The following is a 16486-nucleotide window of genomic DNA, read 5'->3' on the forward strand; positions in this document are numbered from 1 at the left end:
GCTGGCATTAGGTGTGCTGCCTCACCATTGCCATTCCTCATTAAATTCCCGCTCGTTAACACCCTGGCAGCAGCGGTTCCTCCGTGGGGGTGACCTTGGAATCTTGCAGCCGATCCAGCGCCTCGGGTGCATCGCAGCTGCTCCCGTGATGCAGCTGGCTGGGAAGATGCTCTTTGGTGGTGGCTCCGTGCCGGGTGAGAGGAGATCTCAAACCATGCAGCCCAACTGCTCCCCAGTCTCCGATGCCCCACTTTCCTCCCTTCTCCTCCCTCTCGCCAGATTTTCCACCGGGATTTCTTTCCCTCCTAGTGCGTAGTCATCCTCCATCCCAACCCTTCCGCCTCCGACTGTATTTGGAATACTGTATTTTTTTTTGACTTATGCTTTCCATGACTCGTTTTCACGGTTCCCGGGTTTGGTTTGTTCTTTTTTTAACTAACTTTGACTGCGTCTCTCTATCTTCTCCCTTTCTGCACCCCCCTCCCTGCCCACCCCAGACCTCGCAGTGTTCAAGGAGCGGCTGAGAGTGTTAACAGTAGGAGGTATGCAATTAATGAGCCTTTAACCCTCTGGAGTGCAGGACTCTCTTTGAATAGGTTATTCTGGGCATGAACCAAGCCGGTAAAGCGGTCCCCTTCCATCTTGTACCACTCTTGAGTTTTTTAACATCTTTATTTTTAGTTTATCCCGCTAAAAGTCTGGATGTAGGTGCTCGGTTAGTGATGCTTCACCTGTAGAAATCCCCAATTTAGAGCCTTGCTGGCCTTTTCCGTGGTGCGTGTTTGCATGCCCGCCTTGCTGGAGTACACGTTTTGTTGTGAATATTCATTCAACAAAGCCTCAGTCTACCCGATCGGTTTGAATCTCCTAAAAATCCAAGCTCTCTTCTCCTTAACTCTGCCCTGGTTTTGTGCCATTGAAAATTTGGCAGCTCCTCCCTTGCCTTTCCCCCCCATCCGATGGTATAAGTGCTGTCCAAAAAAGCTGGCAGGCTGCAGCAAAGCAGAAGCAGAGATGTTTAGAGCCGTGAAAACCCTCTCGTAAAATCCGATACCCTCGCAGATTGTGCTTGAGGCTTCAAACCATGGTGACCCAGCGCTGTGCCGCGGGGCCACGGCACATTACTGGGGTTTCCCTAAAGCCTCCAGCCAGCAGCTTCTCTGGGATGCTCCAGTTAATGTCGCCTCTCCCTGGGACATCTGGGACAGGGACTGCAGGGGAGTCCTGGAGATGCAGGGCCAAACCCTCAGCTCCTGCCTGCTCAGCTCCCCAAAGCCTGGCTTAACTCCTTCTCCTGGGACTAGCAGCATCCAGGAGGGTGATGTGGGCAGAGCAGGGGATGGATGGTGGTGCCAACCAGCAAAACCTCCACTCTGGGTTTGCTGGGAGTATTTCCATCCTCCGGCGAGCGCCGTAGAATCATTTAGGTTAGAAAAACCCTTTACAATCATTGAGTCAAACCATAACCCACCCCCGGCACTGCCCCGTGTCCTGAGAACCTCATGTCCGTCTGTCCAGCCCTCCAGGGCTGGTGACTCCAGCACTGCCCTGGGCAGCCTGTTCCAATGCCCCACAGCCCTTTGGGGAAGAAATTGTTCCCACATCCAACCTCACCCTCCCCTGGGCAACTTGAGGCCGTTTCCTCGATGCTGTGCAGGGAGGCACCGTGCCCAGCCCTGTCTCCGGCTCATCCTCCGTTCCTGACCGACGAACAAGGGACAGGCTCTTTTCAGATGAAGTTCAAGGTTGGCCACCTCCAGAGGGGCCATTTTTTGCCTCCTTTTGCCTGGAGGAGGGTGGGAGGCACGGGGGTAACTCTGCCTCCTCTGTTGGGTTAGAAAACACCTTGAAAGCCGGCTCTGGTGGGAGTTTTGGGGGGATGAACCCCATTTCCAGCCAAGCTCCTGCTTCTGAAGGGTCTTGGGGACCCTGCAGTCCCCGTCCCGGCTCTGCTTCTGCCTTGCTGCATCGCTTGGGCGAGTCCATCGTCCCTCCTCCTCCGTGCCTCAGTTTCCCCAAGTACAACCATGAGGCACCTCCAACACCATCAGAGGGGCTCCAAAACCTATTTATCAATATGGTGGTGTGCCTTTTATATATACAAATATATATGTATATTAAAAGATATATAAATAAATATATTTTTATATGTACCGTGGAGCCGCCGCCAATGCTGTAACAGCTGCAGGTGGGTGGGGGGGTCACCTGCAGCCCTAAAATCTGACGTTTGGCGCCTTCTCCATGTAAGTCAGAGCCACCTACGAACCCCGAGGTGCCAGCGCCACAAAGGGGATTGCTGAGCAGAGCTGGGTTAAACCTCTAATTAAAAGGCTGTTAATTGGGGCTGGCTGCCCTGCTCCCGGCCTGAGCTATTCAGGAGAGTCCGTCGCCGAGCCCTGATGCCGTTTTCTTTCTCTTTCTCTCCGTTTTTGGGCTTTGTTTCGTCTATTCTAACTGTTCCTTTCTCTGTGTTGACTCTTCATTTTTAATTCCCACCCTGTGGCAACACCTCCCTTGTGCTCGGTCACTCCCCGATTCCCCTGGTCCTTTTCTTTCCTCTCTTATAATTTGTGGTGTGTTTTTTGTCTTCTTGGGGCTACAAACTTCCTGACTCTCACCCTGGATTTTAATTGCCAATTTACATGCCTATATATATATATATTGCTTTGTGTTTTGTTTTCTGCGTTACCTTTCATAATAACCTTGTTGTTCTGCGCTTAACGTCTTTCTGTTTAATTACCGCTCGGTTTTTATCCATATAAACCTCCTTCATGCTTATTTTTTGGGTTTATGCTGCTTTTTCTTTTGGCCCTTCCCCACCTTTCCCAAACGCACCCGGTCCCTGTGTGACGGTGTCCCCCCCCGGCCCCTTTTCCTTCCTTCTCTCTCTTGCTTCCGCTTGTCCCACCCATGAAAAATCCCACAGGCTTTTACGGGCTGGACGAATCCGACCTCGACAAGGTTTTCCATTTGCCCACAACCACTTTCATCGGTGGAAACGAATCGGCTCTTCCACTGCGGGAAATCATCCGGCGCCTGGAGGTGAGGGGATGGGGGAGAGCCGTACGAGACCCATTTGCAGAGAAGTTGTTTTTTGGGGGGGCAGAGAAGTTGGTTTTTTGGGAGGTCTTGGGCGCTGCTGCTGCCCACAACTCGGGCCAAGCTGTGGATTTTAAGTTCTTCAGGTTGGGGGCTGCTCCTCGGCGCTTGTCCCACTCGTTACCTGCTCATCTCTTACCTCCAGCTTCACGTTTGGTCTCCCCAAGGTGGAGCAAACCCCAGACAAGTCAATACTCATAGAATCACAGAATAGTTTGGGTTGGAGGCACCGTCTCAGCTCCCCCAGAGCCCCCCCTGCCATGAGCAGGGACATCTTCCCCAGCTCAGGCTGCTCAGAGCCCCGTCCAGCCTGGCCTGGGATGTCTCCACCGATGGCGCATCCACCATCTTTCTTGATGTCTTTTAAGTATTTGAAATATTGTATTTTTGGCAACCTCGCCAGCTACATTTTCAACTTTAAAGCAGCAAACGGTGCTGGGCGAGCACAGGAGGCGCTGGAGGTGGGTGATACCCCCTCTGGGTGGTTCTGCACAGCGTGGGGGTCACTTGGGGTGTGTCGGTGCGGGATCAGCTCCCACCCAGGGCTGGGGGGGTTACAGCTCCTGCTCCCTTTTCTGCCCAATTTCACACCTGGTCTGAGAGCTCCTGGGCGAGCTGCAGGATTGCTCAGATGCTCTCTGCCGAGACAGGGTGACCTTGGCAGAAGCAAAACTGCGTCAGTGTCTTGGATAAGCTGCAAGAACAGCATCAGTATTTGTTGGAGGAGGTTGTTTTGCTGGTCTTCTGAAGTGAGGTTGTGGATCTGATCACAGCCGGTGCCACCGAGAGGGAAAAACTCTCCCCCCCGAGGTGAACATGAAGGACTCGAGGGTTTGATCCTGCGCCCCTCAGGGAAAGGGGAATAAACATTTTGATGCTGGGTCACGTGCGGTGTCCCAGCTGCCCCGCAGCATCCTGGGGTGTCCCATGGGCTGTCCCCTTTTTTGGGAAAACAGCTCAAACCAGGTGCCCAGAACGGGGCTTGCACAGTGCTGGCTGCTCACGGGTCCCCCCGTGTTCAGGCAGCACTTGCCCATAAAATCAGAGAATGATTTTGGTTGGAAAAGCCCCTCAAGATCACCGAGTCCACCCATAACCCACCCCCGGCACTGCCCCATGTCCTGAGAACCTCATGTCCGTCTGTCCAGCCCTCCAGGGCTGGTGACTCCAGCACTGCCCTGGGCAGCCTGTTCCAATGCCCCACAGCCCTTTGGGGAAGAAATTGTTCCCCACATCCAACCTCAACCTCCCCTGGCGCAACTTCTTTATTTGCTACTTTATGTCTTTCGGTCCTAGGGAGCTATTCCCCCAACCTATTATTTGCTTTTAGGATAAATACTAATGCCTATTTCAACGTGGATTTAAGAAATAAGCTGCTGTTTTCACAAAACCCTTAATTGCAGCTACCATAAAAATGGAAGAGGAGTTTCTTTAGGTTCTGAAATGTGGTGTTAGCGGGAATGAAGGAGCCCCCGGCCCCGTGGTCCCGTACATCTCTGAGGGGGCAGGAGGGGGTGTTGGAGGCCTGGCTGCTATCTCACAGGTGTTTTTTCGTCCGTGGCGCAGATGGCGTACTGCCAGCACATCGGCGTGGAGTTCATGTTCATCAACGACCTGGAGCAGTGCCAGTGGATCCGGCAGAAGTTTGAGACCCCGGGCATCATGCAGTTCACTAACGAAGAGAAACGCACGCTGCTGGCCAGGCTGGTCCGCTCCACCAGGTACCCGGGGGTGTCCTCACCTTCCCTTTGCCTTCCCTTGCTCCTGGGGGGAGGTTTGGTCCCAGCCGGGGCGATGCCGTCACCACCTGAGTCACATCTTGACGTCAACTGTCTCGCTCGGTTTAATCAGCAGAGTGGTGGCAGTGAGCTGGCAGGCTGAGGTGCTGGCGAAGAGCCCAGACCCATGGATGATCTTGAAAGAATAAGGTCTAACAATAATATTTAAGTGTGGCACAATGTCGTGAGGTGGGGGAGCGGCCAGCCGGGCTCAGCAGGAGCAGCCTGGGGTGACCAGGAATCATAGAATCACAGAACAGTTTGTGTTGAAGGGACCATCCCAGCCCCCCCAAAGCCCCCCCTGCCATGAGCAGGGACATCTTCACCAGCTCAGGTCGCTCAGAGCCCCGTCCAGCCTGGCCTGGGATGTCTCCAGGGATGGTTCATCCGCCACCTCTCTGGGCACCTGGGCCAGGCTCTCACCACCCTCAGGGCCAACAATTTCTTATATCCAGCCTAAATCTCCCCTCCTTTAGTTTCAAACCATCACCACTTGTCCTGTCTCAACAGGCCCTGCTAAAAAGTCTGTCCCCATCTTTCTTATCAGCCCTTTTAAGTACAGAAAGGCCACACTAAGGACTCCACAGAGTTTCTCTTCTCCAGGTTGAACAGCTCATCTCTCTCAGCCTGTCCCACAGCAGAGCTGTTCCAGCCTCGGATCATCTCGGTGGCCTTGGGAAGGCTGTCAGGGTGCTGTGTGACACCTGCTCCAGTGTCCTGTCGTGCTGTGGCTCCCTTGATGCCATCCCCGTCCCTCCTCTGGTTTCTGCCCTCGGCTGAAGCCCTGACACTCACCCCACTCTCCCTTTGCCTTTCAGGTTTGAGGAATTCCTCCATCGGAAATGGTCTTCGGAGAAGCGTTTTGGTCTGGAGGGCTGTGAAGTGTTAATCCCAGCCTTAAAGACCATTATTGATAAGTCGAGTGAGAAGGGAGTGGATTACGTGATCATGGGGATGCCCCACAGGTAACCCTGTCCCACTTCTTGGGGACTGTTGGGTTCGGTACTGGGGGACACTCTGGTTTCTGCTGTCCCCTCACTGGTCTCGGCTCATGGGGAAGCTCAGCCAGAGAGCTCAGGCTGCTCTCCTGCTCATCGTGGTTCAGAAATTCATCTGGGGAGGGGTGGCAGAGCTGGAATCGCAGAGCAGGATTTGCTGAGGGCTCTGTAGCCTCCTCCTCAGGTGGCACCGCAGAGCCCCCTCCCCACTGGTCCCACCTCCTCTGCGTGACACTGGGGTGACAGGTCACCGTCAGCACTCGCTGTCAGGCTGGCGCTGCTGGTTGCCAACAAACCATCTTGTTGTTTTGCAGGGGACGGCTGAATGTTCTCGCCAACGTGATCAGGAAAGAGCTGGAGCAGATCTTCTGCCAGTTCGACTCCAAGCTGGAGGCGGCTGATGAGGTGAGTCCCTCCTCTGCCTGTGCCAGGTTGCTGTCACCTGTCCCTGTGCGGTCCCTCAGGCTGTAGCGGTGCAGAGCGAGCCGGATTGTGCCACCGCTTGTTCTGTCACTCGGTGCCGTAAAGATTTCAACATCGCACACGCACCCATGCGACTGAAGCCTTTGTGTTGGTGCCAGGGCTGGGCTGTCCCTGCCCGTCCCAGGGGTGACACGTGCCCTGGTGTCCCCAGCGCAGCCTGGGGGGGGTCAGCGTCTCTCCTGCCTCAGGTGTCTTTCCGTGCCCCCAAAGCTGCTCACGTTCCTGGGGTGACTCTTCTCTCCATCAGGGCTCTGGTGACGTGAAGTACCACCTGGGAATGTACCACCGGCGGATTAACCGCGTCACCGACAGGAACATCACCCTTTCCTTGGTGGCAAATCCTTCGCATTTGGAGGCGGCTGATCCTGTTGTTCAAGGCAAAACTAAAGCGGAGCAGTTTTACTGCGGGGACACAGAGGGGAAGAAGGTGAGTGGTGCTGAGACAGTGAAATGGCCTCGGCTGGACAGGTTTTGGTGGAAAAACGAGGAAACTCAGCTGTTTTTTTTTGCTGTGCAGCTTCCCTTGCTGTCACCCTGACTTTGCTCCCCCATCATTGAATCAGAGAATGATTTTGGTTGGAAAAGCCTCTCGAGATGACTGAGTCCACCTATTCCCCCCGTGGCACTGCCTCATGTCCTGAGAACCTCGTGTCCGTCTGTCCAACCCTCCAGGGATGGTGACTCCAGCACTGCCCTGGGCAGCCTGTTCCAATGCCCCACAGCCCTTTGGGGAAGAAATTGTTCCCCACATCCAACCTCAACCTCCCCTGGCGCAACTTGAGGCCATTTCCTCTGCTCCTGGCGCTTGTTCCTGGGGAGCAGAGCCCGACCCCCCTGGCTCCAAGCTCCTTTCAGGCAGTTCAGAGATCAGAAGGTCTCCCCTCAGCTCCTGTTCTCCAGCTGAACCCCCAGGTCCCTCAGCCGCTCCATCACACTTGTGCTCCAGCCCCTCACCAGCTCCGTTCCCTTCTCTCAGCTCACTCCAGCCTCTCAAGATCTTTCTTTGCGTGAGGGGCCCAAAACTGACCCCAGGATTCAAGGTTTGGCCTCCCCAGTGCCCAGGCAGCTGCCCAAACCCCTGGTTGGAAAACAGGCAAACGAGAGGGATTTCTGGCAGCCAACTCGAGCGTCACAGCCTGGAGGGCTCAGCAGTAGGAGCCTCCTGCTGCAGGATCTCAATGTGACTGGGAGAACCGTTCCTGGGTCTGGGAAGGCTGGAGCGGCAGCAGGAGGCAGCTCTCCACACCCGGGGGGGCGGTTTACTTGCTGTCTGATTCATCGCAGGCCTGTCTGCAACACCAAGAAGTGGAAGGGTGAGATGAAAAGTGCTTCCCATCCTCCTCCATCCCAAGGGCTGTATATAAATAGAGAAACTGTCCTTGTCTGACAGGTGACATCCTCAGCCAGCCCCGGGAACGATGGCAAAATAACGTCACCAGAGCTGGTGAGAGCTCCCAGCCTGGCTGCTGCCTAAAAACTCTTCTGGGGTGAAAGCCCGAGGGAAAGGGGCATTTTTCTCATCTTCATCCAGTTAGGAAAAGGCTTTGCTTTGGGAACAGGACTCGCCTCCCGAGCGCTGTGCACCGGGTGCCATCCTGCTACCTGAGTGAGGTTCCCCGAGCACGTGGCACTTGCACAGGGGAAAACTGGTGGCCACATCCCTCTCCCTGGTGGCCATGGGCTCCACTCCCAGCCCCTGAGGAAGCATCAGATGTCTTGACAAGCTGCTCCTTGTTCTTTCTGGGATGCTGAAGACTCATGGGGATAAGACGTGGCCCCTGTTCTGCTGGCTGTCCCTGCTGCTGTCCCCGCAGCTGATCGTGGTGGCTTCCCCTCTCCCAGGTGATGTCCATCCTCCTGCACGGAGACGCTGCGTTCGCCGGCCAGGGCATCGTGTATGAGACATTCCACTTGAGCGACCTGCCCTCCTACACCACCCATGGCACCGTCCACGTCGTGGTGAACAACCAGGTGAGGAGCAAATCTCCTGCGTCCCTGGGGCGTCTCTGCTGGCTCAGATCTGGGTGGCAGCTGTTTCCCAGCCAATATTCCCAGTATGAGCCATAACTGTGGGGTCAGCAGCAGGAATTTTATACCCAGCAGCTTTTGAGTCCAGCCTGGTGCTGAGACAGTGCAACCTGATGCTCAGCATGCAAGATCATAGAATCACTTTGGTTGGAAAAGCCCCTCAAGCTCATTGAGTCCACCCATAACCCACCCCCGGCACTGCCTCATGTCCTGAGAACCTCATGTCCGTCTGTCCAGCCCTCCAGGGCTGGTGACTCCAGCACTGCCCTGGGCAGCCTGTTCCAATGCCCCACAGCCCTTTGGGGAAGAAATTGTTCCCACATCCAACCTCAACCTCCCCTGGGCAACTTGAGGCCGTTTCCTCTGCTCCTGGCGCTTGTTCCTGGGGAGCAGAGCCCGACCCCCCTGGCTCCAAGCTCCTTTCAGGCAGTTCAGAGATCAGAAGGTCTCCCCTCAGCTCCTGTTCTCCAGCTGAACCCCCAGGTCCCTCAGCCGCTCCATCACACTTGTGCTCCAGCCCCTCACCAGCTCCGCTCCCTTCTCTCAACTTGCTCCAGCACCTCAAGGGCTTTTTTGGCCTGAGGGGCCCAAAGCCAAACACCACACACAGTATTTGAGGTCACATAGGGCTGCTCTGTCCTGCCCCCACACAAACCAGTTCTCACTGGGACCAGCCCAAGTGCCCAGGGTGCAGGGGATGGACAAGATGGGAACCCCCAGCTCAGCCGCAGCACCCTCAAAGCTACATGTGCCGCTTTCCAAATTCTTACCCCTGTGCTGGTCCTGTTCCCTCTCACCCGCTACAGATCGGCTTCACGACAGACCCCCGTATGGCCCGTTCCTCCCCATACCCCACCGATGTCGCCCGTGTCGTCAACGCCCCCATTTTCCACGTCAACGCAGATGACCCGGAGGCTGTTGTCTACGTCTGCAATGTCGCAGCTGAGTGGCGAAGCACCTTCCACAAGGATGTGGTGGTGGATTTGGTAAGAAACGTGGCACGAGGCTTTATCTGAAAGCCGTGGCTTTGATGTGGATGCTCAGTGATACCTCTCGGGTTGTATTTTCTGAAAGCTGAGGCCTCTTTTCTCCCCGCTTCATCCCCCCTTCATCCCCTCTCTCCCCTTCCTCCTTCTTTCTTCCCTTTTCCCCCTTCCCTTTTCCCCCTTCCCTTTTCCCCCTTCCCTTTTCCCCCTTCCCTTTTCCCCCTTCCCTTTTCCCCCTTCCCTTTTCCCCCTTCCTTCTTCCTTTTTCCCCTTTCCCCCTTCCCCCTTCCTTCTTCCCCCTTCTTCCTCCTCTTTTTTGACACAAGAGGAGGGAGGGGGTGGTGTAAATCAAGTCAACGAGGCTGCAGTAGCACTCAGAGAGGCGACACTGTCTCCATATGGGGCCCTCCCTCGCCTCCCACATCGAGGAGGACACGCTTGGGTCCCTCCTGGGTTGTTTGGACCCTTCTGGCACAGACACCCCGTTATCTCTGACAGCTTTTGGAGCTGCAGGTTGCAAGCAGCTGCTTTCAAAGGCTTTTCCCTTCCTTGGCAGGTTTGTTACAGGCGCAACGGTCACAACGAGATGGACGAACCCATGTTCACACAACCCCTGATGTACAAACAGATCCGGAAACAGAAGCCGGTGCTGCAAAAATATGCGGAGCTGCTGATTTCCCAGGGGGTGGTAAATCAGCTGGAGTATGAGGTACAGTCCACTGGGAGGAAAACTGCGGGGAAAACTACTTGTTTGGTTCAGATCTGGGTGTGAAGGATGTGACGGGGCCTGTGCTTGTCACCTGGAGGTGGCAGAGCTGTGCTGGGGCTGGGCGAGCGCTGCAGCCCTGGCAGCGACTCATCCTTGGGCTGTGCCAGCGCTGAGCAGCGCAGGAACATTGAGTTCAAGGATCGTTCTGTGATCAGTGCGGCACAGGCCAGATGGGCTTGAATACGAGTTGTCGGTTCGGATGGCAGCAGAGATGTCCTCTGGGGGACAGGGACCCCCAGGCTGAGCTGTGGGGCCAGCTGTGACCCTTGCAAGCTCACGTCGAGGTCCCCAGGCTCGGCACCCTCGACTGGAGACCTCTTGCTAAGAACGTTCTGCCTTTCAGGAGGAAATTGCCAAATATGATAAGATCTGTGAGGAGGCCCATGCAAGATCCAAGGATGAAAAAATCTTGCACATCAAGCATTGGCTGGACTCCCCCTGGCCTGGTAAGTCACTAGGAACATTTTGGAGGTGACTAACAAAGAACTGGGCTTCTTGAGAGCCATGGCAGCTATTTTCTAGTAAATCAGCCCGGTGAGGAGCTGGGGTGATGCTCTCTGCTCCCCCAACGTGCTGGACTGCTCCTCCTCCTGCAGGTTTCTTCACTCTGGACGGCCAACCTCGGAGCATGACCTGCCCTTCCACCGGTCTGAATGAAGAGGATTTGACGCACATTGGGCAAGTGGCCAGCTCGGTGCCGGTGGAGGATTTCACTATCCATGGAGGTAGGAGCTTTAGAAGCTGTGCCAGACGAGACGTTTGTTCCGCAGAAGATGTGGGGTTGGTTTGGAACGTGGTCTGGAAGGAAGGGACCTATGACAGAGCTTGGATATGGGTGGCCAGGGGACTACCCCCCTCTAGTCCACTCTCCTGAGACTCCCCTGGAGCTCTGGATCCAGCTCTGGGTCCTCAGCCCAGGACAGACCTGGACCTGCTGGAGAGGGGCCGGGGGAGCCCCAGGAATGATCCAGAGCTGCAACAGCTCTGCTGTGGGACAGGCTGAGAGAGTTGGGGTGTTCAGCTGCGGAAAGGAAGCTCCAGGAAGACCTTATTGCAGCCTTTCTGTACTTAAAAGGAGCTGATAAGAAAGACAGGGAGAGGGGCTTGTTGCAATAGGACAAGGGGTGGTGGTTTTAAACTAAAGGAGAGAGATTCAGGCTGGATATAAGAAATCATTGTCCCTGAGGGTGGTGAGAGCCTGGCCCAGGTTGGCCAGAGAGGTGGTGGATGAACCATCCCTGGAGACATCCCAGGCCAGGCTGGACGGGGCTCTGAGCACCCTGAGCTGGTGCAGATGTCCCTGTCATGGCAGGGGGGGCACCGGGGCAGCTGGGAAGGGCCTGTCAATCCAAACTATTCTATAACTGTGATTCATCCCTCCAGCAGAGCTGGATCTATTCTGCCCCAGGCATTTGTGGTCTGTCACTCTGTGGGCAGGTTGTAGAACAAACACGGCGTTGCTGGAGCTCCCGTGCTGGCTACAAACCCGCTTCTGTCCTGACAGGTTTGAGCCGTATTCTGAAAACCCGCGGGGAGATGGTGAAGAACCGCACGGTGGACTGGGCCCTGGCAGAGTACATGGCGTTCGGCTCCTTGCTCAAGGAGGGCATCCACATCCGCCTGAGCGGCCAGGATGTCGAGAGGGGGACGTTCAGGTAAAGTCGGGCTTTTGGTGGCTGTGAAAGGGGGATGTTGAGGTAAAGCCGAGCTTTTGGTGGCTATAAAGGGACATTCAGCTACACTTGAGTTTTGGCGCCCGTAAACGGAGGATGTCCAGGTAAAGCCATGCTTTTCGTGGCTGTAAAGGTGAGGCATTTAGGTAGAACTGAGCTTTTGGTGGCTGTAAAATGGACATTAAGGTAAAGCCGTGCTTTTGGTGGCCGTAAAGGAGGGATGTTCAGGTAAAGCTGGGCTTTTTGTGGCTGTAAAGGTTGATTCCGGCCTTCCCAGATGGCTGGTGATGGAGTTAACGCCTTCATCTCTTCCAGCCATCGCCACCATGTCCTGCATGACCAGAACGTGGACAAGAGGACCTGCATCCCCATGAACCATCTCTGGCCCAACCAGGCTCCTTACACCGTCTGCAACAGCTCGCTGTCGGAGTACGGTGTCCTCGGTGAGCGAGAGCTCTGCGCCTGCCGTCCTGGCTGTGTGAGCCCTCTCTGGAGATTAACCCCCCTCGTTTCTCTCCCAATCCCTCAGGGTTTGAGCTGGGTTTTGCCATGGCAAGCCCCAACGCCCTGGTTCTTTGGGAAGCTCAGTTCGGGGATTTCCACAACACCGCTCAGTGCATCATCGACCAATTCATCTGCCCTGGCCAGGCCAAGTGGGTCAGGCAGAACGGCATCGTCCTGCTGCTTCCCCACGGCATGGAGGGCATGGTAAGGAGCCCTCCGGACCGCGGGCACCCCGGCGTGCATGTCACCTACACCAGAAGCAAAGCCAGGCTCAGCGGTGGCCAGTAGCCTTGTCCCCCGCTCAGCGCCCTCCCTCCTTGGTCCCCGCAGGGTCCCGAGCACTCCTCTGCGCGCCCGGAGCGATTCCTGCAGATGTGCAACGACGATCCTGATGTCTTCCCTGTGAGTGAACCACAGAATCACAGAATAATTTGGGTTGAAGGGCCCTTCCCAGCCCCGCCAGTGCCCCCCTGCCATGAGCAGGGACATCTTCACCAGCTCAGGGTGCTCAGAGCCCCGTCCAGCCTGGCCTGGGATGTCTCCAGGGATGGTTCATCCACCACCTCTCTGGGCACCTGGGCCAGGCTCTCAGCACCCTCAGGGGCACAAATCTCTTCCTCATGTCCAGCCTCAGTCACGGGTGCACTGAACTCAGCCCGGTTCTCCCTGTGGCCACCCCAGGGTGGGGCACACACCTGCAGCCTCTCCTGGGTCTCTGTGGGACTCTGGGTGCTCTGTCGGGGGGAGAGAAGGGAGAGGGAAGGGCTCTGGGTGCTGCTTTCCTCCCCGCTGCTGGAGCTGCGAGGCCAAGAAGCATCTTGTGTTTTTCGAAATCCCCCTGGACCGTGCTGGCCGAGGCAGAAACTGGACGATTTTGACGTGCGCCAGCTCTACGACTGCAACTGGATTGTCGTCAACTGCTCCACTCCAGCCAACTTCTTCCACGTCCTGCGGCGCCAGATCCTCCTGCCCTTCCGCAAACCGGTCAGTGGCACGGCTCCGCGTCCCTGCCGAGCCTGGGGACACACAGGGACTTGGGGTGGGCTTGTTCTTGGCAGCAAACATGGGCATTTTGCCTCTGCCTGGGCCAAGGACCTCGTGATGCTTGGGCTGGCTCGGTACAGGACGTGCTGCCGTGGCTGCCGCCCCTCGCACTCTCTGGGGAGGTCAGAGATGTTGGGCCTGGTGGTTATTGGCAAAGAACCCGCTCCAGCTGCTCCCCTTCAGCTCCGGCGGTGGGACAGGCAGCTCCTGGCAGCACCTCAGCCCCTTCCCCGGGGAAAACCTGGACTGGGAAAGCTGGCGCTGTTGGAAAGCGGTGCCCAGCCTGGCAGAGCACGGAACAAATCTCTTGTGTTTGGGCGGAGGGAGCAGGTGGGTGCTTTGTTGGCTGTTTCTGGTGAGACTGACCCCCTTGCTCTGCCTGTTCCCCCACTCCAGCTGATCATCTTCACTCCGAAGTCACTGCTGCGCCACCCTGAAGCCCGCTCCAGCTTCGACGACATGCTGCCAGGTACGAGCAGCGCGGGGGTTGTGCTCCCCCCAGCACCGCTCTCTGGGATGAAGGGTGAAGGGCAGGAGCTGATCACTTGGGGTAAAGTCCTCCTGGCAGCGGGAGAGCGGCCAAGCGAGGCCGATTGCATCGGCACCTGCGCCAGGAGCTTGGTGCCGCCGTGGCACGTGTCCTGCTGTCCCGTCCGGCGCCGGGGTGGCATGTTTGTCAATGCCATGGCCAGGGTGTTGTCCCTAGACCAGGGTTCTTCACCTGGTGTGCGTGCAAGTGAGTGAAATCCTGCACATGGACACAAGACCAAGAGGAAACGGCCTCAAGTTGCCCAGGGGAGGTTGAGGTTGGATGTGGGGAACAATTTCTTCCCCAAAGGGCTGTGGGGCATTGGAACAGGCTGCCCAGGGCAGTGCTGGAGTCACCAGCCCTGGAGGGCTGGACAGACGGACATGAGGTTCTCAGGACATGGGGCAGTGCCGGGGGTGGGGGAACGGGCAACTCGATGAGCTCGAGGGGATTTCCACCCACAATTTTGTGTTTCTATATTAGTTTTATTACAGAGTTGTACAAGTCTGGATGCCGGATCAAACCAGCATCCCAGCGATACAAAATTCTCAATCATTGATCCAAAATCTCATTACTATACAATATTTTCATACAAATCCTATAACATTCTTCTTACTACGCACGCTCAGTGAGTGGGGTCTTGCGGAGCTGGCAGCCTTCAATGAGGAGCCGTGGCTTTGGATTAAGATGAGCTGATAATGAGCAAAGTTTAAGTGAAGCACATCCACAAAATTCAGCACTAATCGCTAGATAATCAGCTCTCAGTGGTTGACGTCTCAATTCCAGGGTAGCGTTTGTTCTACTATTAAAAATGAGTTGCTGATAGCTTGTTTATTGTTTGTATTAAAGTTAAGCTGTGCTAGACATTTCACCCATTATTAGTCTAAAATGAACTGGCTAGAAGGCCTCATGGTCAGGTTAGGTCCGGTTGAGTTCGGAAACGAATCAAAATTCTATAACTACACCGCTAATTGGAACGTCACGTGTATTTGGTTGGTGCGAAAGTAATTGCAGTTTTGGTCTGTGAATTTTAGATCGTTATAACTATGCTCAAACACGTCTTTCTTAATCAAAATAAGAACTGTTATGTATTCCAGTATCAAACTGAACTTCAACCACCATTAGTTTGGCACCAACCTAGCAGCGGTTTTGTACTGGGAACCAGACCCGGTACTGGTGGGTCTGTGGGGGCTCTGGGGGCTCTGGTGGGGCTGGGGTGCCCGGGACAGCGGCCGCTGACGGCGCCGTCTCCTCGCTCGCCAGGCACCCACTTCCTCCGCGTCATCCCCGACGACGGCCCCGCGGCGCAGAGCCCCGAGCGGGTGAAGCGCGTCCTGTTCTGCACCGGTAAAGTTTACTACGACCTGACGCGCGAGCGCAAGGCCCGGCAGATGGAGGCGGACGTGGCCATCACCCGCGTGGAGCAGGTGAGCGGGGTCCCCCCGTGCCGGGGCTGCCACAGCCCCCGTGACGCCGCCGTGACGCCGTCCCTTGTCCCCCGCAGCTCTCCCCGTTCCCCTTCGACCTCCTCCAGCGAGAAGCCGAGAAGTACCCGGCGGCCGAGCTGGTGTGGTGCCAGGAGGAGCACAAGAACCAGGGCTACTACGATTACGTCAAACCGCGGCTCCGCACCACCATCAACCGCGCCAAGCCCGTCTGGTAGGGACTGCGGGGAGCGGCTGTGATGCTTTGCGGGGGGTGTGGGCGCAGACCCACCCTCACCCCTCCCTTCTCCCGGCAGGTACGCGGGGCGGGAGCCGGCGGCCGCCCCCGCCACTGGCAACAAGAAGACGCACCTGACGGAGCTGCAGCGGCTGCTGGACACGGCCTTCAACCTCGACGCCTTCAAGGACCTGGCCTGAGCGCCAGCGCGGCGGCGGCAGCATGTGCCCGCCTGCCTGTCCGTCCGTCCGTCTGTCTGTCCCACGCTCATCCCCCCTCCCTCCTTAACTACAGACCTTGTACAACCCAGCGCTGGTGCCTGAGTCCTTGTCCTGCCCGGGCCGGGGTCGGTGCAGCCCCCCCAGGGGGAAAAGGGACCGTGAGGTGTCCCCCCATCTCCCAGGGGGGAGCTGGTCCCCGGGGGTGTCCGGCGGGTCCAGCCCCCTCCCAGTTCCGCCCAGGCTTGTGTCGCAGTCGCCCCTGCGGCCGCTGCCTCTGTCTGGGGGTGCTGGTCCCCCCACCTGGAGCCTCCCCAGCTTCCAGAGCGCCTGCGGGGGGTTTGCCCTTCCGGGGGGACCCCGTCACCCCCACTCACCCCCACAAACACTTGGCAGCACCATGTCCACCCATGGAGTCCTGGGTTGGGGCACGGGGGGGCGACCTCCAAATATAGAGTTCCCCCCCCCCGGTGCCACTCGGGTCTCCCCCCCCACGCCGGGTGTTTGCACATCGTGTCACGGGCACACGCGGGTCTGTGTCCCCGCACACGCTGTCACACGCGGCTCTGGGTGCCGCCCCCGCTGTCAGCGCCGTCCGTCACGCTGTCACACGCCGGTCACCCCCGCGCACCCGCGAGCTGTCACACGCGCGGTCACACACGCACCCTCACCCCCGCCCCCGTGTCACGACAAACCCCCGGCCCCACTGCCGCTC

At 56.9% G+C, this 16486-nt stretch overlaps 1 protein-coding gene across 5 annotated transcripts in view; it reads left to right on the plus strand.

Annotated features, from left to right (window-relative positions):
- OGDH (oxoglutarate dehydrogenase) overlaps nt 1-15864 on the plus strand; it is a 30982-nt gene extending 15118 nt beyond the window's left edge. For 3 of the 5 annotated variants that reach the window (XM_080360191.1, XM_080360190.1, XM_080360192.1), the window contains 19 exons: nt 2927-3042; nt 4666-4820; nt 5696-5842; nt 6190-6280; nt 6606-6785; nt 8201-8329; nt 9193-9372; nt 9929-10081; nt 10485-10587; nt 10738-10866; nt 11646-11796; nt 12130-12257; nt 12344-12522; nt 12649-12720; nt 13180-13302; nt 13759-13831; nt 15155-15318; nt 15396-15550; nt 15633-15864. In XM_080360191.1, the coding sequence (XP_080216317.1) occupies nt 2927-3042; nt 4666-4820; nt 5696-5842; nt 6190-6280; nt 6606-6785; nt 8201-8329; nt 9193-9372; nt 9929-10081; nt 10485-10587; nt 10738-10866; nt 11646-11796; nt 12130-12257; nt 12344-12522; nt 12649-12720; nt 13180-13302; nt 13759-13831; nt 15155-15318; nt 15396-15550; nt 15633-15753 (2549 nt within the window). In that variant the 3' untranslated portion in view covers nt 15754-15864. Of the gene's footprint in view, nt 1-497; nt 543-2926; nt 3043-4665; nt 4821-5695; nt 5843-6189; nt 6281-6605; nt 6786-8200; nt 8330-9192; nt 9373-9928; nt 10082-10484; nt 10588-10737; nt 10867-11645; nt 11797-12129; nt 12258-12343; nt 12523-12648; nt 12721-13179; nt 13303-13758; nt 13832-15154; nt 15319-15395; nt 15551-15632 lie in introns of all 5 variants that reach the window. The other 2 variants (XM_080360188.1, XM_080360189.1) reach the window with 1 other exon arrangement.
- Nucleotides 15865-16486: the final 622 nt, after the last annotated feature.

Source organism: Nesoenas mayeri (genome assembly GCF_963082525.1).
Source record: "Nesoenas mayeri genome assembly, chromosome: 27".
In the NCBI taxonomy this organism is placed as follows: Eukaryota; Metazoa; Chordata; class Aves; order Columbiformes; family Columbidae; genus Nesoenas; species Nesoenas mayeri.